Raw genomic sequence first — 23,640 nt, 5'->3', positions numbered from 1 at the left:
CATTCTGCACGAGCGGCCCCATTGAAGACAGCAGAAGACCCGGACTGCGCAAGCGCGGCTAATTTGGCCATCGGAGGCCGAAAATTAGTCGGCACCATGGAGACGAGGACGCCAGCAACGGAGCAGGTAAGTATAAAACTTTTGATAACTTCTGTATGGCTCATAATTAATGCACAATGTACATTACAAAGTGCATTAATATGGCCATACAGAAGTGTATAGACCCACTTGCTGCCGTGGGACAACCCCTTTAAAGATGGAAATCGATGAACTGCACCACTCCTCTCAAATATTTAAAAGTTTTTATTTACTAAAAATTGGGTCTTTTTGACTCATATGTGACACATCACTAAGAAGCACGGCAGATAAAAATGAGGAATCTCCAGCATTGGCCTGCGAGGCATCATGAAGTTCCTGCTAGTGTACCCTGTTTCCCTGAAAATAAGACATACCCTGAAAATAAGACATAGCATGATTTTCCAGAATTTTTGAGGATCCAAAATGATTTTTCCGGCTTTTTGAGGATGCTTGAAATATAAGCCCTACTCCAAAATTAAGCCCTGCTAACAGTTAATTAAAAAAGTCAATTTAAATAGTGTCCAGGCAGCTATACATGTAAAAAAGTTAAACCTTTTTGATCAAAAATTAATATAAGACACTGTCTTTTTTTCGGGGAAACACGGTAGAATAAACCACCAGAGGACATTCATGAGTGCCCGATGGAAACACTGGGTCACCGGCGCCCGTCATACTCCACTAAGAAGAGACGGTGTGCCAGCGTTCAGCGGGGTGAGGCTTTCATCCAAGATGCTGAAAGACCTAGAAGACCCACAACTGTGTCAACACCTGAAATTGTTGAACGTGTTCATGACACGGTTTGGGAAAACAGGTGAGTCTCACCGAAAACTGTAATGGAGACTCAGCTGACATCCAAGGATATGTTTGGAGTATAATTTATGAACAATTGGTCTGCCCAAGCCTTTACCAAGTGGTGCCAAAACATATGACCGCTGACCAGAAGCGACACGAGGGAGAACTTCCAAGGGGGTTTTGAAGCCCTTTAAGGAATTCAGTGCTAATATTTGTAACGACTGGTGACTATTGATGAAACTTGGTTACGCCACTGCGATCCTGAGACCAAACAGCCCTGACGATGGCAGCACTCTGGATCTCCAAAGTAATTCAAGACACCAAGATCAACAGGAAAAGTCATGGCCACATTTTTTGAGGTAGCATGGGTATTTTATTAACAGACTATCTGCAGAAGGACCAAACTATTAATGCAGAATATTATTGTCACTGGCTGAGCAAATTAGAAGCCACACTTAAAAGAAAAAAGAGATGTGGAAAGCTGCAAAAATATGTGCTTCTTCTTCAGGACAACGCTCCTTCACACAAGGCTGCCAAGAGTGGATTTCGGGATGCAGTGCATGGAGCATCTACCCCATTAACCGCATCCTGCTCCGTCAGACTATTACCGATTTCCAAACCTAACGAAAAAAATTGAAGGGACTGAAATTTTTGATTGACCTCAGGTAACGGCAGCAGCAGTGCAGGTTTTCAGTGACTAAACATCTAAGTTCTTTCTGGAAGAAACTTCAGAAATTATGTAACAAGTCTGTTAAACTTCAGGGGGAAGATGTTAAATAGCATTAAACTTCCATGTACCTAGCTCATTCCCTTCTTGGTTGGGCTGAGAAGTTTTCAGCCACCTTCATATTTCTAAAAGAGGGATGATTGCCAGATTTTCCTATTTGCAAAAGAATGGTGCAAGAATGCATGACCTGTATAGTACTCGCAGGCAGGGGCTTGACTAAAGGCTCAGAGGCCCGGGTGCAAAAGTTCAGCTGGGTCTCCCCAACGTGTACCCATACCTAGAGGCATAACTTGAAGCTCCTGGGCCCCAATGCAAAATCTGTAACAGGGCCCCCCAACTATAATGTTTTATTCATACTACTAGGCTTTCTATATGGAGAAGAGAGACCTTATGGGCTCCCTAAGGGTCCTGGGCCCGGGTGCAATCGCATGCCCTGTATTCCCTATAGTTATGCAAAGACTTACACCCCAAAGGGAATGCATGGAGTTTCACCATTTAAAAAACTCTTTCAAAGTTCTTTTTAGTAATTTGCATGGCAAGGTCTTTTCTTCTTTACTAGATTCATAAGCCCGAACTTGAACTGACTACCTAGAACCTGGAGACTAGGTGATAAGCAATGCGATGACGCATCTAGCCCCCCAATTTGATGGCCCATAACAAGTACTGTAGCTCACACCCACCTCAGTGAAAATGGAGGGGGAACCCAATTGGATTCACACATCTCACTGTAAGAAAGTTAATTTTTGGTGCAGATTTTCATTGCAAGCCTGAAAAAAAGTCAGGCCGCTCAAGGAATTGACTGTTGATAGACTTTCAAAATGCATTTGATGCCTTGCAGCTTCTTTTGTGTTTTATGCCACTGTGTACAGGTGGAGGATGGAAGAAAAACTCTATCTGGCTCCTACATCAACAAACACCTAAATACCACTGACTGCTGGATTTGCCCCCATGATCCAGGGGGGCTTTAAAGGAACCCCTTTGATCGGTATCCCAATCTCACAAAGTATGGCTATAATGGCGAGACATCACCCTGTTCACAATGCACTCTCAGAGCAAAGAACAAATGCTATTCATTTGGCCAATAGCATAAGTGTGTTTTTGCAATTTTCTTAAAATTTAGTAAGAAGTAAAGTATGAAAAAAATCTGTTTAATTAGCAAAATACTGTATATAAGCAACATCAAACAGCATAGTTTAATACTCTGTGTACACCCCTTTGGCTTTTAATAACGCTTTCAACCTATCTGGCATTCCTTGAATAGATTCAAGGGTCATGTCCTTTATTTCAGAATTGTGGAGTCAGACTCTGAATACTCTCTCAAAAAGTTTAACTTTCTTGGTTACAGGCCCCTCTGGATTGATTTTGTTTTTATAGCTACATGAAACAAACAATACATCACCTGAGAGGTGCTGTCTGGCTCCACCACACGTCTCCTCTGCATCTCCGGCACTTGTTTTTGAAGTCCTCCAGCAGAGCTTCCTGGTCAGGGCTTTGAGAAACCTCGCCTCCACGAAGCACTACCCCTGACTGGTTCTCGAGCGAACCAGTCACAACCATCACATTGCTGTCTGTAATTGGTTTATCGAGCGCTGCAGTGATTGGCTAAGCCGCGACATTCGAAAACCAATCAGGAGGCAGCACTTCCTGAAGGCAGGGTTTTTCAAAGCCCTGACCAGGAAGCTTTCCTGGAGGACTTCAAACAAGTGCCGAAGATGCAGAGGAGATGGGTGGCAGAGCTGGACAGCGCCTCTTAGGTAATGTATTGTTTATTTTCTTGCAGTTAGGGTTTATTTTTGGGATAGAGCTTATATTTTAAGCCCCCCCCCCCCCCATGTAAATCCTGGCAAAAGAATACTACAAAGTTGTGCAGCTTTGTAGCGACACAAAATCCGGAGAAAACGCAGCAATATCGCACAGAACACAGATCCCATAACGCTACGATTTTCTTGCGGCAGTACCTAAATTATGGTCTGTTTACATGGAATGATGCAGCGGCAGACCAGCGATGATTTTTAGGTCTGCATGAAAGATGCGATTAGTGATTTATCGCTGAACGTTCTTTCACTGCATGCGTTCACGTGGAACATTTATCGTGCAAATTGATATGCTTGATAATTATGCTGTATAAAGGGGCTGAAGGCTGCACAAAATGTTCTCTATTAGACTGATGTCTTGCCCGGCCATGGCAAAATCTTGAGTTTTGTATCGTTAAACGCATTCATCACACTTTTTGCTAAGTGGCAATGAGCTCCATCCTGCATAAAAATGCAGTTCCCGTCCAGAAACCACTCGCTGAGCTGATTCGCAATCACATTTAGATACTGGAACTGATCCATCATTCACTGTGTGCAGGCGACCTGGATCCTTTCTAGAGATGACACTCCAGACCAGCAGTTTGCCCAGATGTTTAACTTTTTGGACAGAGCAGACTTCTAGAAAATCTTCTCCCAGCTTCCTCTTTATATACAAGCAAGGATCGTCAATTTCAATCGTTGACTCATCACAAAAGCACGCTTTTCCAGTCTTCATAAGGCATTTAGCCGCTTCTTCCTGAAGGGATAAGCCGGGTAACCCGTATCGCACAGCGGCCTCCTCACAGTCCTACAGATTAGCTTGACATCACTTTGGTCGATTCACAGCTTCAAACATTTGGAGCATGACTTTCGATTTTCCGGCACAGTTTTACAAGTCGTCTGTCATCCCTAGGGTGGGCGATTTGTTTCCTTCCACAGCGCCGCTTTCTGTTCACCGGGTCTTGACACAAATCCAGTCTTTTTTTGTATCCGGGAGACCACCGATTGATTTACAAATAATTTCCTACCTATTTCGAAACTGGGTCATTGAAGTATTTTGAAGCTACACTTCAATTTCACGAGGTGATAAAACACACTTTTCGCAAAAGCTCAAACAATTCGCCAACAGCGCTGTACAATAGATTAGCAGACAAGTCACAACACAAAGAGGCAAATCCTGTGCAGGCGCAGTAGTGTTTGACTGCCAAGTTTCTGTGGACAGGTAACCGTGCCTGCCGGAGTACTCAAGCTATTCAAGCCAACGCCACATTTTTAAAACAAAAACATAAAAGAGTCTCATTTATCAAAACTAATAGAAAAACTGTTTTTGTTGCTTTTGTAGTGGCCCAGTACAAGTTTTCTTGGCCCTCTCCATAATGTCATACATGTAAAGTCTTGTGTTGATGCACTGTGTAAAATGTTTTGTTGTTCTGTTGTATATATTGCACAGCTGCAGCGTGTGATGAGTTAATGTGTGCAAAGCATGAGCTGTCTGCCTGTGAATGTATCAATTCTATACTGTCACTTGGTATGAGAGAAGGTATAAATGTGAGTGCATGAGAGTGGGAAAAGGTCTTCCATCTTGGCTCTCATCTGAGTCCACCTAACACAGAGGCACCTTCAGCTCTCATGTGTTGAAGATGGAAGAGGAAAGGTTTTCCCGGAATGCGTTTCTTCAGTTCAAACTGTAAGTGAACCCCAAAGAGAGAGAGTGAGCAGAGATCACGTCTAGTCTGTTAAGGTCTAGTGCAGAGGTACACAATCGTTTGTTTTACACACCCGCGTGTTCTGAAGTCTGGGACCGCCAGTGGAGATACTGTTCTGTCAGAGTGTCTGTGGAGTTTTTCTACCCCTATCCTCCTCTGGACTGTTTCCCGTCTAGGAGGGGTACCTGACAGATAACTTGGACTGCAGGACCGGTGTCATCCTGAGTTTCCTCCCTGACCTCAAATCCTCTGTCTTACCAGCACTAGTGTATCATTCGAATTTATGCCAAAGTAAAGTTTACAGTAAAGTTATTTCCAGGCCCTGACCGTTCCAGGGGACCTGAGATACTTAACCTGTCTGTGGTTCATTTATTTTACCCCTTCAATGGTCATGCCGGGGGGTATTGGAACGGTGGCGTCACACGTGACAAATACCTCTACACCTGTTACCCTGTTTATTGGGCATCCCCATGCCGGGGGTGTCCGGAAAAAGCCCAGTGCTGCCCTGGCCTTGACTACGTGTGTCCCTCCAGGAGGGAGCCTGGTATGTGCCGCCGTGACAAGCCAACACTTTAGCCTCCCATCTCCTCAGCATAAGTCATGTGTCCAGGGTTACCCTATGGGACACTGCACTATAATTTTAGAACCTACTCTGGTAAAATAAAAAGTGCACTGTGATTGGTTGGCATCTTCTGGACAGGATAAATAAGGCCCACTTAAAAACAAAATGTAAGATTATGCTATTAATTTGGCCAGTTCAATGGTTAAAATTTTCCATGGAGTACTGAAAACCACAAGATATTGTTAATGGTGTGTAAATATGAGTGTCCTGTGCCCCAAATGTGCCCATCCTGATGAAGAATAAGATGACGACATATGGAACTGTATAACTGAAATGCGCTGGCCCAAGCAGGAGGCCCATCGTGACGGAGAAACCAAGATGGATGTCATCGGTAGCTCTGCGATCTCTCCCGCCAATGGCACCACCTTGGCCTAGCTCATAAATGTGGCAGGGAAAAATATAAAATGTCACGTGACGTCAGCACCCCTGCAAGGCCACTTATTCACACATCACACAATAAAGAGTCCACAGTCCAATAATGAATTTTGCAGAAAACCAACCGGAGGTGCACAGTTGTACTTTTTACTCACAACTTGGCAGCTTTGAACCTTCATCAAGTAGTTATTGGTGGGAAAACTAAAATTTTCTGTACAGATTCTTTTTCACATCCACACCTTCACCGTTACATTCTTACTATCCTGCTTCCCCGAAAATAAGACGCGTCTTATATTAATTTTTGCTCCCAAATATGCGCTACGTCTTATTTTCAGGGGGTGTCTTATTTTGCCACGGCAAATCCGTCTGTGGCCGCTAATCCCTCAATTGGCCAGTTTTGTGGACGAAATTTCTCAGAAAACTCGTCCACATGGGACAGCAAATCTGTCACGGCAAAGCTGGGAGAAGTCGGTGTTGTGGTGCGGATTCACCGGCCACAGAAACGGAAAAGCGTGCGGCCAGGCCGCTTCAAAACAAGCGGCTAAGTGCCGTGGGTTTTGAAGCAGCGCTTTCCCGGCGGAAATCTCGGTTTATCGCTGTGGCCAAACCACGAGATTTCCGCTGGAAATACGCTCTGTGAGAACCCAGCCTTAAGAATAACACACAGGTTGCCTGACTCACACACAGAGCCATAAAAAAATAAGGGCTGTAAAGTAACGTACCTGTCTGCAGACAGAAGTTCCTGTACCACTTGTAAGCAGGGATGGTATTGCAGCTTCCGGACACCAGGGGGAGCTGATCACAGCAGATGTGTACAGCAGGAACAGAACGTACAGTATGGACTTTTCCAGCCAGCAAGGGGAGCTCACAACAGCACACTCTTACAGCACAGCAGGGACAGGATAACAGCAGACTGTCTGCAGATCTACCTATACATCTGGAGGTAGGAGACAACGGGGATGGCAGCAGGGGACAGGCGTCTTGACTTGCCTGCACACTTTAGTATGCCTTACTATCGGGGGGTGCCTTATATTTGGGACTTCTGTAAATGTATTACTGTGTCTTACTTTCAGGGAGTGCCTTATTTTTGGGGAAACACGGTAGGTGACACTCTTCCCTCCAAACTCAGAACATCTTTAGTCTCAGTTATGCGATAGACCATCCATGCAATCCCGACTTCTTAGCAGCATTAACTCAAGTTTCTTGCTCTTATTCTCATCCTTCTTAGATGACTTTCCTTCTCTTTCCCTGACAGGAGGATAGTTACTCCACGCTCACCTTAGCAAAGGCACGTCCAGCTTCTCCGACTACATTTTCTCAACCTTTCTCCTACAACTCTGTCTCCCAACTACTTAAGTCTCTAAATCACATCACTCACGCAGTTAAAGGGATACACACACAGAACTCACTCACAGAAGCCATCTACATACATACATACTACAGCTTCGGGCCATAACATAACTATATTACACAATATGGCATGCTTTTTTCGCTAGCGTTGATTGCAGAACCATTGTAGTGGCCCAGTACAATGGGGCCTCTTCTTTAATGGCGTGTATGCTCAGTCTTGTGTTGCCAGTGTCTTCCATGTTGCAAGACTGGTAGGTATTGTATATCTGCAGCACTGAAAGAGTTAAGTGTCTGGTATGTAGATGCCCGTCTGCTTTTGTATCGTTTTGTCCGTCACGTGATGATGCTTGAGATATGTATTCTGGGTCTGCGCGGGAAAGAAGAGAATCTGTGCTGAGTTCTGCTACAGAGAGGAGTGCAAGGCAGCTGTCTGTTAGTACCTTCAACCCACAGACATAGAATGGAGGATGGCCTAGCGAATGTGGGGATTTCTACTCTCCACGGTTCGGCAGCATGTTCCCGTACGTGAATATGAAACCGGTAGAGAGAGAAAGAGAAGGAGAAATGTTATTCCAGGCCAGGACCTACAGATAACTGTGGCTGTGGTTTCTCCTGTCGTCCCGTGAGTCCTCCCGGTCATATTATTTTCCAAGAAGCTGCTGAATTGTTCTGTTTTTCAAGTTAAGTAAAATGACCAGTCACCCGTCTGTTTCCGAGGGCTGTGTCTTAAACTGTACTCGTGTGTATGTGTGGATTTTTTCCGTCACCCAGGAATTCCCCCACGGAAGCTACACGGGAGAGGATTTACTCCACTATCCAGGAAACCCCCGTTGTGGAAGAAATGGTGGCGTCACAAGACAAAAACAGGACTCAAGGTAATTCATCCCTCGGGTTCCCCTTTATTAACCTGCCCTCAGCCCTTGGACATGTCACTGGTTACCTTCCGAGTGGGAGACGGTAGAGCCACCGTGACAAGGCCAAATGCTACCCCGCTGTCTCCTAGGCCGTGACCCGCTCCTCGGTCACTGCACAATAGTAGGAGAATTCCTATAGTCTTAAACAAGATCTATATTATATTTGTGGCACAGCTCCCTATAGAAGCATGTGGTAACAGGGTATTCTATATGGGCAGATAAATTGCCTTCAATGAACGCCCATTGACAATATAGCAAAGTGATCGGCGCTCAGTTAGCCTGCTAAGAACCAAGTGTGATAGACATGATGATTATTTATAAAATGTCTATCGATTAATATAACCCAAATGTATTTTGCTGTTGTAATGACTTTCAGCTCTGAGGAGTCTAAAGGACACACACAATCTAATCATGGTATTTGCTAGCCAATGGATGGGTGATGTATTTGCTCTAAGTACATAGAAGTTGCTCAACCAGTTTCTAAGAGTTAAGGGCTATAGTGTTATATGTATATCCTGTGTTCAATACTGAGTGTTTACCTAGGCCCCCTTCCACTCTCATCCTGAAGCTAGGTAAACAATGATTCATCACTACACGGAGATGACTTCAGCTAGGACAAAAGTCCAAACTACACGGGACTTGGAAGGGGGTGGGCAGAGAGGTGGGAGATTCTGTATGATCCGACAAATGAGAGTCTTATATGTTACTGATGTAATCTGTTGCACGCCCATTGAAGGGCGGTTGTCATGTGTTACAATAAAAGCCTGAGACTCTACACATTTGGGTAGAGACTCTCCCGGTTTTAGACAAGCATTTGTGTCTGATTCTGGTCGACGATGTGTGCACACAATACTCAATTTGGAAGCGACAAAATACCCCAAAAGCCTGCTGGAGAAACCATAATCCAGAACAGTGTCGTTCCTGGGTGTGCGAGTGGATCTGTGAGGTTACAGCCTGGAACGTACAGAGACCGGCAGATAGCACGCAGAACTCAGGGGCCCGAAAATCTACAGAACACGGTAAGATTGCTTTATGTAAATCTACCGATGTGAGCTGGGTTCTGACTGCTTTTCTGCCTGTTCCTGATCCAGACTGGACCTTCACTGAAAGACAGGTCTGTCCACTCGAAAAATCACCACGTTACCTGTCTAGGGGTATTTTGTATGCTGTGTATATTATGTCTGAGACGGTTAAAAATTGTGTATACAAGACCAAGAGATAAATTCTGTGAGGGTTAATGTGTCGGGAGGGCGGACTCGGCTGTTTAAGTCTGAGGGAACACGCCAGTGACACGTGCTCCTAGGTAAAACTAGTGTGAGGTTAGGAAGATTTATGATACGTATACTTACGTTTTATGATTGAGCGTGTTATGTTCTCATATGTGGAAAGGTATATACGCGGGAATATAGCCGTGGTGTCTCCAGAATATTGTTGAAGTTTTGGTCATTGAAAATAATCGTCAGTCTCTGTGTATAGCTAAAATGTCCTGTCTAGGACGTGTACAGGAAGTGCTCTTCGGGATTGCTAGTAGACCTTGGGTTGATATAAAGGTAGATGAGATATATACCTTGGGTTGATATAAAGGTGGATATATATATATACCCTGAGCCGTTGTGGGTATTCTCCAGTAATCCCGTCTGTCTGCTATTATAGAAAGAATGTGCAGTGTTGATTATTGGGGGAGGGGTGCTGGTAAGAGAGTGAACTGAAAGCTTTTTCAATTAACCCTTTCTGTTTCCTTTGTCTTTTCTGAGTGGGAAAGAGGGGTTATATGGGAAGGATTTGAAGAAAGCAGATTTTACAAGAGAAACACTACTGTGTCTTCGAATAGAATGAATAGAAACTTTGAATAGAATAGAATAAGCAGGTAGCATAGAGTTGAGCAAAGTGAGCAAGGACAAAGGTCATAGAGCTTGTGATCTGGTTGCTGAAGGCAGCAGAGTTTACTAAACATGTAGAAATGTTATACAAAGAGAAGGACCAGGAAAAGTTGCAGAAAGAAATGTCAGGTCATGGACAGATAAGATAGGCTGTAGAAAGTTTTCAGAAGATGAGCAGGAAGCCTAGCAGAAACAAAGGTGTTTTTAGATTGCTAGGAGGAGGTATAATGTAGTTAGGAGATTGAAGAGGGGAAAGCATGTAGTGGGGTATGTGTATTGCTAATGAACAATGTAATGCCTTTGTGTTGACTACAGCCCCTCCCTGTAATGGCGGCCCTGCTTGTAATGTTTACAATCCAACATAGTGTGACTCTGCAGTAAATGTAGTGAGGCCTGCCCCCACCCTGAAGTTACTTCCCCCCATGTGCTCACTTTCAGGGTGTGTGATGTTACTTCCGGTCCCTCCCCATCCGGGACAGGACCTGGCCCCGCCCCTTTCTCCTCCAGCGGCCATCTTGCCTCACCTGGGAGTGCTGCTGCCCCTGGCCCCGCCCGGTCCTCCGGCAGCCATTTTGCCTCACCTGGGAGTGCTGCTGCCCCTGGCCCCATCCCTTCTTCCGGCAGCCATTTTGCCTCACCTGGGAGATCTGTAGCCCCGCCCCTTTCTGCCTCTGGCGGCCATTTTGCTGCACTTGGGAGGCCTATATTTCCCAATGCCACTGTATCCAGTGCTAACATCATGATTGTCTGAACAAAGGTTTTGTTTGACCAGACTTTGTTACACTCCAAGATGTGGCCACTTTGGATGTGTGATAAGTTCAGGGAAACAAACCTTTGTGGAGATACAGCTTGGTACATAGTAGATGACTAAGCTGGTTTATAGTGTATGGAAGATTGGAGTTGATGCATGGGGGGCAGAGACCGGGAATACATGACAGGGGACGCTCTCTCATGTTCCCAGGGGCTCTGTTTTCCACTGCCCGCTTCTCCAATGGATACTCAGACAGATGATGTTACGGAAGGCTCCTACAGATGGAATAATTTCCCTATAGTCACCCAGCAAACTTTTTTCATGCAATTTGGTGAAGTAATTTTACTTTTTATGTGAAGAAAGAGGGACTGAATTGCCCAGAGTAGGATGTTAATTCATCCGTATTCTTTAGTTTTTCTTTAAGGCCTCATGTCCACGGGGAAAATCAGATCCGCTGCAGATTCTACATGTAGAATCTGCAGCGGGTCCCTCCTGCCCCGCGGACATGAGCGCTGAAAATAGCAATTTAAAAGCATTTACCTTTCCGTAGCGGGCGGCGAAGCTCTGCTCTTCCTCACGGCCGGATCTTCATTTTCGGCCGGCGGATGAATTCCTGACGCCGGCGGCACGTCGCCGGCACGTCGTCGACGTGCCGCGCGCATGCGCCAGGCACATCCGCCGAGCCGAAGCAAGGGAGATGCGGCCGTGAGGAAGAGAAGAGCTTCGCGGTCCGCTGCGGGTGAGTAAATGCTTTAAATTCCTATTTTAGGTCTCCCGCGGATCCGGACGGCTTCCATAGGCTTCAATAGAAGCCCGCGGGAGCCGTCCCCGCGGGAGACCCGCATGAAAATGGAGCATGGTCCAGATTTTTTCATGCTCCATTTTTTTTTAAATGCCTTTTATTGACGATCCGCGGGTATTTATCTACCCGCGGGTGGTCAATTCATCCCTATGGGGTGCGGATCCGCGCGCGGGAGATCCGCTGCGGATTTTAAATCACATTTTGCCCGTGGACATGAGCCCTAAGTCTTTTGTATATTCTAGTGTCAGTCTACACTGAAGCTATAATTATATTCCGACAGGAGAGTAAAAGCTAAACGCTGGCCATACCCTGAAATACTATTACACTGGGTGACGTAAAATTTGAATTGTGTGGCGCCCCCTTGTGTTAAAAAATACTAACTGCGACCTGAAAGGAAAAAAAAAGAAAAAAAATTTTTTTAAGGAGATTTTCGCTCAGACTTCGCTGCATACAATGTCACCTTGACCTACAAAGTGCTTGTTTTTGTGCCTCTTGGTTTACTAGTTTGAACGCAATGACTCTTTTTCCATTGAGTATTGCGGTTCAAAAGGGGGGAGGCATAGGTGATCTGGGTCAAAGATGATCTAGGTGTTGTAGATCAGCTATTGGGTTTGAAAAAAAATAAATAAATGATTTTGTGCTACAAGATTCCAAGCCATGTGAAATAGAACATCAGCACGATTATTTAGTACTAATTCAGTAAGAAACTGCAGATATGCAAACAGTTACCAGAACCCCTGTTGATAATGCATATGTTGAGCTTTTTGCAGATGGTACTAGGGTGAGGATTGATGACTCCACATCGGATATGCAGTGGTCACACAACAAGATGTCCTAGAAGCAGAAGTTCTGCCTCCGCATGTCACAGTACAAGAAGCGGAATTGAAGGCCCTCACTGAGGCGAGTAGAGTGGCGAGAGGTAAGACGGCAACCCTTTACACTGACTCCTGGTATGCATTTGGCATAGCTCATGATTACAGCCCAATATGGAAGGCCAGACAGTTTTTTTACCTTAGCAGGACAACCAATTGAGTATGGTGCAGCGGTGCAGAGTCGCATGGAGGCCCTGCTTCTACCTGACAAAGTTGAGAGTTCGCACCGATTCCTACACTGGAGAGGCGAGAGACGACACCCTCGCTGACAGCATAGCAAAGGCAGCGGCCCTCAAGCCGTGGAAGAAAGAAGAAAGATACTGACAGCATGAGTCAGTGGTAAAAAACTTTGGACATTGACAAAAATTTGGACTTTGATATGCTAAAGACTTTTACAGTTACCAGCCAACAAGGAAGAAAAGAATAAATGGACTAGTATGGGAGCAGCAGAAACAGGACAGCGTGTGGTGACCAGTCAACAGCACTTGCCCACCGCAGTTCCTGTATCCCATGATGGCCCAGCTGATGGACGGAAAGACCCACCTAGTAAAGCAGTAATGACGACGACGCTTGAAAGAGGTTGGGCGACTTCTGGGTTCTCTGTAGCTGCTGCATCATTTGTCCGGTTTAGCATGATCTATGCCATAGGTGAGTCAGGGCAGAAGTAAATTTGCCACATCACACTTGCCTAGACCACTCTACCCATTTCAGGGATTGCAAATTGACTACGTTCAGCTCCCACTTGTTGGGAAGTATGAATACGTGCTTGTTGTTGTTGATGTCTTTGCAGGTTGGAGGCCGACCCTGTTACCAAGGCAAACAAGTAGGTAACCGCAAAGAAGCTCATGAACGAGGTAAACTGTGAATATGGGGTACCAGAAGTGATTCAGAGTCAGACAGAGGTATAAACTTCGCAGGTGAATGTAACATGTCATGTCTGCTCTGGGTGTATCCCAGGCCTTTTACATACTGTACCACCTTTAGAGTAGTGGCAAGGTGGAGAGACGTAGTGGCACGCAAAAATTAAGATACTTAAAAATGACGCCACTTTGGAAAGACTGTCATCCAATAGCCTTATACAGTGTTAGATATGAACCCAGGGGGGGAATATACATTATCTCCCTATGAGATTGTTTGGGCTAGCCCCAAGGCTAGGTCTTTACTATCCTCAGTGGTTACAATTACAATCTGATGTGTTGACTGAGTATGTGATTTCCGTTGTTAAAGAACTAACCAAAGCCTATGCACAGGTGTTCTCTTCCAGACTCAAAGGCAGACACTGGGACACATATCTTGCAGCCTGGGGATTGGGTGTGCGTCAAGAAGTTCCTCAGGAAGCACCCTCCTGAGCCCCGATTTGATGGCCCCTACCAGGTGCTTCTGACTACTGCCACAGCTGTGAAACTAGCCGAAAGACTTACATGGATCCACGCTTCATACTGTAAGAAAGCTTCAGATCCGGGAGACCAGTCTTAGTTGTGCCAAAGACATTACTCTGGTTAGGGCTAGTGAGAGAGGAGGGTGGCAACTGGAATCCTTAGTCGGAAGAATATGGGGGTATGGTTACCTTCTAGTATAACTCGTCCAATGCTCAAGTAGCTGCATATTTCTTCGACTATTGTACTGTGGTCCCGTGTCTAGGCGCAAGATCCCACCGCAGGCCAGATTTAGCTCAGTCCAGCTGGTTATATGACTTATATACCCGGGGAATACAATATGTTTGCGCCACTGATAACGTCTGGGGAGAAGACTGCCGTTATTGGGGATTAGTGGGATGGAACACAGGAATAGACTAGTCCTATAAACCGCGAAGTGCCTTAAATAAGAAAAATAAGAGCGGGAAATCCCTAATTAGTCGTATAACCCTCCTTGAGAGTAATAAGGACAGCAGGTATTGAAAGGCTGAACTTAGTATGCTGCTTGGTTTTAATGCGGTTGTTACACTAACCATGGGAGATCCAAGCCCGGGGGACGGAGGGACTTATAGTCTGGGGACATACCGGTACGGGAGGACAGATCCCTTAGGGAAGTTTAAAATAAGGGGTATGGTAGATGCAGCCGAATGGAAGCCTTCACTTAGTCCCGTGCCCATAATTAACCCCCTCCACCGTAAGATAAAGACCTTGACGAACATGATGATCATAGCCGACCCTACCTTTTGTGGACACCTTGACAGTAGCGACTGGCTACTCTGACCAGAATCTCTGGTTGGAGTTGATGAGGTACAATGCTAACAGGAGCAACAAGTCTAACTGTTGCGTGTGCGGTAGTGTCCGATTACACTCGGGGATGGTCCCCCTAAATCTCCCTGTAGATGCTGAAGAGTGGTTTATTAGTCTCTTCACGAACATTTCCGCTAATTACACTGTCCGTGAGAAATGGAAGAAGGAATACTCTATAACTACTTAAGTGTTTTGCACCGGAGAGAGTATTACTGACTACCCTGGAAACTACACCTGCCAGGCAATTAGGCAGGGTAGAGGGAGATTTTTGGGGAACTCACCAATATTTCCCTTGTTTAAAAAAGATGAAGAGCCAGTTCCGATAATGCCAACCACATACGCTACCAAAGAAAAGGAGAAATGTACTAGTACTGTGCCTGCCCCGATCTCCTAAGATGGATTGTCAGTGGAATTCCCATTTGCCTAGGGATAGTGCAGAAGACCTTAGGTTCCGGCGAGGGCACACCCTGTGGGGTGTTAACTTGTACAGATAGAGGGTATGGATGCCCGGAAATGAGCCCAGGGAATCCATGGCCTCCCTCTGAGGTGAGGTAGGGATCCCCCCCCTCCTAGGAGTAGGGACTTACGGGCAGTGGGAAAACCCTGACGCAAGGGTGAGGCGACTTGGACGTGTTCACCATTAGGACTATCTCCAGGAGGGACATTGGTGTGGGTGGAGATTAGGGAGTCCCACGCCGTGCGTACCTGTGCACGCTACTAGTATTGTAACATTATGCTAGAGCGAGAAGAGAGACCCCTGGTGGTAGTTTTGATCTACACGTGTACATTGACGTCATAGGATAGCCAAGGGGGGTACCTGACAAGTTTTAAAAATTAGAGACCAAGTTAAAACTAGATTCGAGTCCACTTTCCTGATCATTATGGTAAATAAACGTTGACTGGATTAATTATGTTTATTATAATTAGCAGTGGTTTATAAATTATACTAGAGACGCCTTATAGGGACTAGTCGACCAATAGGACCTACTTCGACTATGACTTTTTTTAAAATAGAGTGACCTCAGATATGACTTTAGCTAAAAAGGGGAGTGTCTGTAAGATGATAGGGGAGACTTGTTGTACCTACATCCTAGACGACACGTGACCCGCGGGTAAAGACGCACTTGTCATTAAGAAGCTGACCGCACTAACTAAAAAGAGCTAACTTTTGGGACCAGCACTCGCCTTGGATGAGCGGGTGGTAAAGGATCCTGGCACAGACGGGCGTCGCTGTTGTATGTGAACTGATTACCTTTTCTGTTCTAGTCTGCTGTGTTATTCCCTGTGTCAGAGAGACCTGTGAAACTGATGCTGGAAAAGCCGCCCCCACCATGAGTTTGCTGGATGCATCCCCAGAAGGAGTGGACAAGTCCTACACCCCCTTGAAGACCCTAAAACGAACCTTCAACGCGCTCCAGTTATAGGCTCATGCGCAGAAAACTGTGAAAATTAGATAGAGAATTAGAGGATAGACATTTTAAGGGGGGATTGTGATAGACATGATGATTATTTATAAAATGTCTATCGATTAATATAACCCAAATGTATTTTGCTGTTGTAATGACTTTCAGCTCTGAGGAGTCTAAAGGACACACACAATCTAATCATGGTATTTGCTAGCCAATGGATGGGTGATGTATTTGCTCTAAGTACATAGAAGTTGCTCAACCAGTTTCTAAGAGTTAAGGGCTATAGTGTTATATGTATATCCTGTGTTCAATACTGAGTGTTTACCTAGGCCCCCTTCCACTCTCATCCTGAAGCTAGGTAAACAATGATTCATCACTACACGGAGATGACTTCAGCTAGGACAAAAGTCCAAACTACACGGGACTTGGAAGGGGGTGGGCAGAGAGGTGGGAGATTCTGTATGATCCGACAAATGAGAGTCTTATATGTTACTGATGTAATCTGTTGCACGCCCATTGAAGGGCGGTTGTCATGTGTTACAATAAAAGCCTGAGACTCTACACATTTGGGTAGAGACTCTCCCGGTTTTAGACAAGCATTTGTGTCTGATTCTGGTCGACGATGTGTGCACACAATACTCAATTTGGAAGCGACAAAATACCCCAAAAGCCTGCTGGAGAAACCATAATCCAGAACACAAGCACCGTAAATCTACAACACTTGGTCTGGGGTTTAATCCCAGCCGATGGTAAAAAAATATGGTGAAATGTAGCAGAAGCGAGTTGGGCCTTTCGCTGTTTGTCACAGCCAAGGACCCAGAGGAGAAGGCAGAAGCATTTTTTTTTTTTATTCTTTATTTAAACTTTTTCAAGTATATGACATAAGAAATCTCTCCTGAGGAGGCAACATTGAAACACATTCTTTGATTGTAAGTACTGACATTTTGGTGTAGTGAGAACTCTGGTGTTTCACTCTGCAAGGTAACCCCTCCATAGTCCAAGGTTAAACAGTCAAATTCACTGTCTACTCAATATCAGAAGCAGTTTTTAAGCACTTCTGCCTTCTCTCTTGCAAGCTACATAGCAGACCCAAATCAGTTCTGTTAGTGACTACTGGCACACTAGGGGAACTGTCTGTTCCTCTAGGACTAAAACACCCTGGGACTTCAGGGAATAAATGGGTTGTCCAGGAGTTCCACAAAGTGGCCACTGTCTGTGCATCCTGTGGAAATCAATCTGTTTTTGGACCGAAGAATGCGTCTCTAGTAAAGATGAGCGAGCATACTCGCTAAGGGCAATTAGTCCATCAAGCACTGCCCTTAGCGAGTACCTGCCCGCTCGGAAGAAAAGGTTCGGCTGCCGGCGGCGGGCGGGAACGGAGGGGAGATCTCACTGCCACAACTCACCTCTCACCCGCCCCGGCAGTCGAATCTTTTCTTCTGAGCAGGCAGGTACTCGCTAAGGACAATGCTCGATCAAGTAATTGTCCTTAGCGAGTATGCCCGATCATCTCTAGTCTCTAGACCATAGCGGGAAGGGGTGGGACTGCAGAGGGTGGAGTCTAACACTGTTTGGGCCTGTAAAGTTGAGTTCTAAGCCTGACAAGATCAAACAGTGTGGTGTTAGGCCCCACCCTTCGCAGCCTCTGATCTAGAGGTACATTCTACCATTCTAGGATAGGTTTCCACAGGCTGCAGGGGTGGCAGCCATTTTGCTGAGTTCCAGGACAACCCCTTTAAGGATCTTTTACACTTGGCAATTGTTCAGTGATGAAGAGTTGCACAAATGATCGCTCAATATGACATACAATATACAAAAACTACAGCTCATTGTACAAAAACAATCCCTCACAGAGCTCCGTCCATGAAAAAATAAAAAGTTTAGGGACTTTGAATGCAACGCTGTAAAAAAAAATAATTTCCCCCCAAAAAAGAGGGGTGGCAAAACCTAAAAAAATATTTTGGTATTGATGTAAGTTTACCAGCCCGCAGAAGTTTTTTTCATCATGTCATTTATGCCGTATGATTAACTCTGTGAAAAAAAAATACAATGACAGAATCAATGTGTTTTCTCTCCATTCCCTCCAAAAAATGTATAAAAGTTTTACAATACCTTATATGTACCCAAAAATGGTACCAATAAAAACCCCTTCAATTAGACTATCAGTTCAGTCCATGTTCTCAGTGAGGAGGTATGCCAACTTCCACAAGTTGCCCTCTAAAATAGAATGACCATAAAGAGTAGAACGTATACAGTGGTAGGTAAGGAAGGATGCACCTGTAAAAAAGGGAAAGAAAAGGAGGAAGAGGGAAAAGGAAAGAAGGAAGAGGGAAAAGAAAAGAAGGAAGAGGGAAAAGGAAAGAAAAGAAGGAAGAGGGAGGGAAAAGGAAGGAAAAGAAGGAAGAGGGAAAAGAAAAGAAGGAAGAGGGAAAAAGAAAAGAAGGAAGAGGGAAAAGAAAAGAAGGAAGAGGGGAAAAGGAAAGAAAAGAAGGAAGAGGGAAAAGGAAAGAAAAGAAGGAAAAAAGGGAAAAGAAAGAAGCAACAAATGAAAGAAAAATGGAACAGAAAGGAATAAAGGTGAGGAAAGGAAAGGGAAGGGAAAAAAAAGGGAAAGAAGAGAAGGAAAAGGAAGGGAGCATTTTCCTTGGATGCGATTTATTTGCAATTCATTTAACAATAAGCTTTCTGGCCGAAGCCCATAGTAATAGTGAGATGACTGATTAATAGTCTTAATTGCCTGGATATTATTAATATGTTGTATTTCTTACTGCAGTGAGGGTTGAAACACATTTCTTCCCTAAAACTTATAGTATAATAGCTACAGAGTTGACCACCTGGCAGCCCAGCTAAACTGCTGATACTCTTCTAAACACACATAAACTGTTAGAAAGTTGTGTGGAGGACATCTCTAAGAAGTCGGTTCCACAGACGCACCGCAGCAGTTTGAGCACCCCTTTTACGCGCAATGGTTTTTTATTCAGTACTTTGAGGAAACAACCACATTGCGGGGAGGAAAAGTAAGAGAACTGGTGTCTGAATGGTCTCCAAGAGTTAATTGGCAAAAAGGTATTTCAATTAGGAGATCAGATTGGAAGTGTTGGTTTCATGGGTGCTTTGCTGATTAAATGAAGGCACAGAAAACCTGGTTACTGACAAATCTGTTCTTCTCAAGAAGATTAGCAGTGTGAACCGTGCCTCAATGCAAACAGCCCCTCTGTCCAGGACTGTATAATATGAATGACAGAGACACAGACAGGCAGAGGACACACAGAGCCTCTTACCTGCAAAAAGATACCTTCCCAATGCTGCCCGCAGGAGACAAGGAAGAAAAGCAGAGGTTTAAGCATGAGTGACCCTTTCTGCTCCCCACACTTTACTGCCCACCAATGCCACCATCATCATCACCAATATCTTGACCTTCAGGCTTCCTACAATACTGAGACACAGAACTATCATCCCAATCAGCACCTGGGTTTACTACTACTAATACATATCACTCTATACAGATACCCACAATATCTAAAGGTTTATCCTGGCACAGAAGTTACATGACCGCTACTCAATCTCAACAGTGACTGCGTGATTAAAGAGCCACTTCGGCAAAAACAGATTTTTCCATCCCTGTCCCTCATACCTAGAGGTCTCCAGGAGGGCTCTATCTTGCTCTGGAAGTCTACTTTGTGTACTGCAGTTACTTCCATGTAGTGGAGCCCCCTGTCTAATGCTTATCACTCACCATCTTGATTGTGAAAGATTTTGGTTTCACTTTCACATCAATCCCTTAAAGCATCAGCACAGCATTAGATAAAGGCTATACCATTTCTGCCTGCTGGAGCACCAGTTTAATTAGCCTTACCTTCTATATTCACCTAAATAAGCTAGAGGCCATAAGTATACAATCAGGAGGATGAGCTGTGATCTCCTCTAGTATAACTGTGTGATCATCATTAGTAACTGTGATAGGAGTGTCTGTGTGAGGTTCCATTTAACAGCATAACACACACTGTGAAGTTGACTAGTTTCAGACAGAATAACCCTGAGCAGATCTGAGCTGGTCAGAATTGAGATCACATGACCATCTGAGGAGAAAAAGGCTAGGAGTTTTAGATAGAAAGAACTAACTAAAAGTACATTTACAGAGGACAACTGTGGGGCGTCTAAGCGCTTGACAGCTGACCCACGGACTACTGTCCGACTATCACTCCTGCACTTTATACAGGCGTTATAGTCATTCTGTGAATGGAGATTATTCCAGGCTGCCTGCCTCCATTCACTGGAAACAGGCAGTCAGTCGTTCATAGTTGAACCACTGCCTGTTTGCATGGCCTGACAGTCGCTTGATTTTTAGTTCTGCTAGAAACCAAGCAACTCTGACAAGTGCGCGATTTCTCACTCAGTACCTGGCAGTAGCTGCATGTACATGGGACGATTATTGCCTACATTTGCGGTTTCCAGCGATAATTCGGGCAATACTCGCCCCGTGTAAAGGTACCGTAACGAAGGTAACACTAGCTCACTTATACATACACTAAAGGGATAGCTACATCATAAATGGAAAAAAAAAGGATTTCACCGGAGTGGCCCTTTAATAACACAGCGACTGATCTACCAGAAAAAACTAAACACGGAAGATATATGGATACAAGATGGATCTAGCCAGATAGAACTCCCGTTCATGGGGGATACAACTTAGATACATAATGGGTACAGTATGGATAAATGGAGGGGTACAAGTAAAATACATGATGGATACAGGCTTATTCAAGTCAGATATATAGAGGATACATCTAGAATATGTGACAGATTGAGGGTGCGTTCACACGAGCGCATAAACGGCGCGTTTTTGCGCCCAATCGTATATACGTGACCATCTGAGGCGTTGGTTTCGAATGTATTCGTTCGCATGGGCGATTTTACGGCGCGTTGAAATGGCAACCTAAAAAAAAAGGAACATACGCGACCGAAATACGAGCCAACGCATATTCGATGGCCGAAAAGATAGTTTGCAAAGTAGGAACAAACGATAATACGCTTTCTAGCTCTGGTCATGATCGCCGAAAAACGTTCTTTCCGGCGACTATACGCTGCGGACGTGCGAACGTAAATACGCCTACGCTCGTGTGAATGCACCCATAGGCTTGTTACAGCTCAGACACATGGGGGATATAGGTCAGATTCATGGAGGATATTGGTTGAATACTAGTTAGATACAGGTCAGATACATGCAGAATACAGGTTGGAAGGAGGTTTGATACATGTGGAATACAGGTCCAATTCAGTACAGATACATGGGGAAACATGGAAGATACAGGTAGGGTACAACTCAGACACATGGGGATACAGGTACGTGATGGATACAGTTCAGATAAGAGTTGATACTTATGGGATACAGGTCTGGGACATGATGGATAATGGTCAGAGACATGAGTGGTATGAGGTCTGGTGCATGCGGGATGCGGTTGGAATACATGCAACCCGGGGCATCAACATATACATTAAACCAACAGAAAGTGTGCCCTGTGAGAGGTTGTGGGGACCTTTCCCTGTGCATATGAAGCCTCTGTCAGTATGTGGCGGTCTCTATCAGTGTATGCTCCTTTTCTGTGTGTACATGAAGCCTCCTTTAGTGCCTTGCAGCTTCCTATATGCATAGGAAGTCTGCTTCAGTGTCGGGTGGTCTCCTTGCTCAAGGCTGGTGCATCTTGGGTATCATAAGCTTCTTGTCTAGTGCCATCTGCCCCTATGATTACACATGTGACTATACAGGGTCCGATCAGGGGTAATGATGAACATATAACAGACATCAATCTGCAGGATCAGGTCCCTAATTACAGATCAGACACACAATGGTTAATTCTTCATCAGGGGAGGGGGAGTTATTAGGTAATCCCCCCAACTAAATTTAGCCTTAAAGCAAGAACATCCTATTATGAGAAAGAAAATGCGACTTACAGCAGCCACAGGTGTTACGTCCACAGACTGCAAAACTTCTATGTGCTCTGCCTGGGAGCAACTGACAACAGCTGGGGAGCAACCGACCAACACGGGGCAACACCGGGAAGCTCTGATGTTCTGCTCCTCCTGAAGATTGCCAGTCACTGAAGGGGAGCAACCGACCGACAGAGGTGAAAACTGGGGAGCTGCGCGATCCTCCTTCACCTGAGCACTGCTAACTGGGGAACATTGGGGAGCTCCGCGGTCTTCCTTCTCTTGACCGTTGCTGACCGGGGTACGCTGGGGAGCTCCGCGGTCTTCCTTCTCTTGACCATTGCTGACCACTGCAGGGGAACACTGGGGAGCTCCGCGGTCTTCCTTCTCTTGACCATTGCTGACCACTGCAGGGGAACACTGGGGAGCTCCGCGGTCTTCAGTCTCTTGACCGTTGCTGACCACTGCAGCAACGGTCCACTGGGTAGCTCCGCGGTCCTCCTTCTGTTGACGATTGCTGACCATTGCGGGGGAACACTGGGGAGCTCCGCGGTCTTCAGTCTCTTGACCATTGCTGACCACTGCAGGGGAACACTGGGAAGCTCCGCGGTCCTCCTTCTCTTGACGATTGCTGACCACTATAGGGGGGCACTGGGCAGCTCCGCGGTCCTGCTCTACCTCAGCACTGTTGACCACTGCGGGGAATTTCCCGTGATTCTGCTCCAACTGAGGACTGCTGACCATTGCAGGGGAGCAGCCTGGAGTTGGACTACTTTCATTCTGCTCCACCTGAGGAGTGCTGACCACTGCAGGGGTCCCCCCGTAGTTCTGCTCCACCTGAGGAGTGCTGACCACTGCAGGGGTCCCCCCGTGGTTCTGCTGCACCTGAGGAGTGCTGACCATTGCAGGGGTCCCCCCGTGGTTCTGCTGCACCTGAGGAGTGCTGACCATTGCTGAGGACCCCCTGTGCTTCTGATCTCTCATCCTCCGCTCACAGGTTTGCTCCTCTGCTAAGTTTCAGCAGCAGGGCTGGGTGTCCTGCCGGGAGGGGCTGCTGATCCACGGCAAGGAGCCCCAGGCTGCAGCGTCCATCTGCTCCGAACCCTGCTGTTTCCCCGGGCTGACTGATAGAAGCCGCTGCCTGGCATCTTGTCTCCTGCAGCTCCCTCCTCGGCAGCCGCGCACATTACACAGGAGAGGAATCCGCCCACAACTGAGACCCCCACCCAACATCTCAGAACTTCAGACCCAGGAAGATCTGGAGACCCCACAACTAAGAGACGAAATCCCCACTGTAGATCTCAAAATTGAGAGACACTCACCCAAGATCCCAAACTAAAGAGACCTCCACTCAAGACCTAGAGCCCCCACACATACAGACTCCAGACCTGCAGATCCCAGAACTTAAGGTGCTTTTAG

General features: G+C 45.7%; 1 protein-coding gene across 2 annotated transcripts in view; it reads right to left on the bottom strand.

Annotated features, from left to right (window-relative positions):
• Positions 1-23,333, bottom strand: part of LOC136587590 (rhomboid-related protein 3-like) — a 42,926-nt gene extending 19,593 nt beyond the window's left edge. For both annotated transcript variants that reach the window (XM_066586271.1, XM_066586272.1), the window contains exon 1: positions 22,246-23,333. In XM_066586271.1, coding sequence (XP_066442368.1) covers positions 22,246-23,205 — 960 coding nt within the window. In that variant the 5' untranslated portion in view covers positions 23,206-23,333. The remainder of the gene's footprint in view (positions 1-22,245) is intronic.
• Between the last annotated feature and the right edge of the window lie 307 nt (positions 23,334-23,640).

Source organism: Eleutherodactylus coqui, chromosome 13 (assembly GCF_035609145.1).
Source record: "Eleutherodactylus coqui strain aEleCoq1 chromosome 13, aEleCoq1.hap1, whole genome shotgun sequence".
In the NCBI taxonomy this organism is placed as follows: Eukaryota; Metazoa; Chordata; class Amphibia; order Anura; family Eleutherodactylidae; genus Eleutherodactylus; species Eleutherodactylus coqui.
The sequence above is the reverse complement of the archived record's forward strand: the minus strand, read 5'-3'. Positions and strand labels throughout refer to the sequence as shown.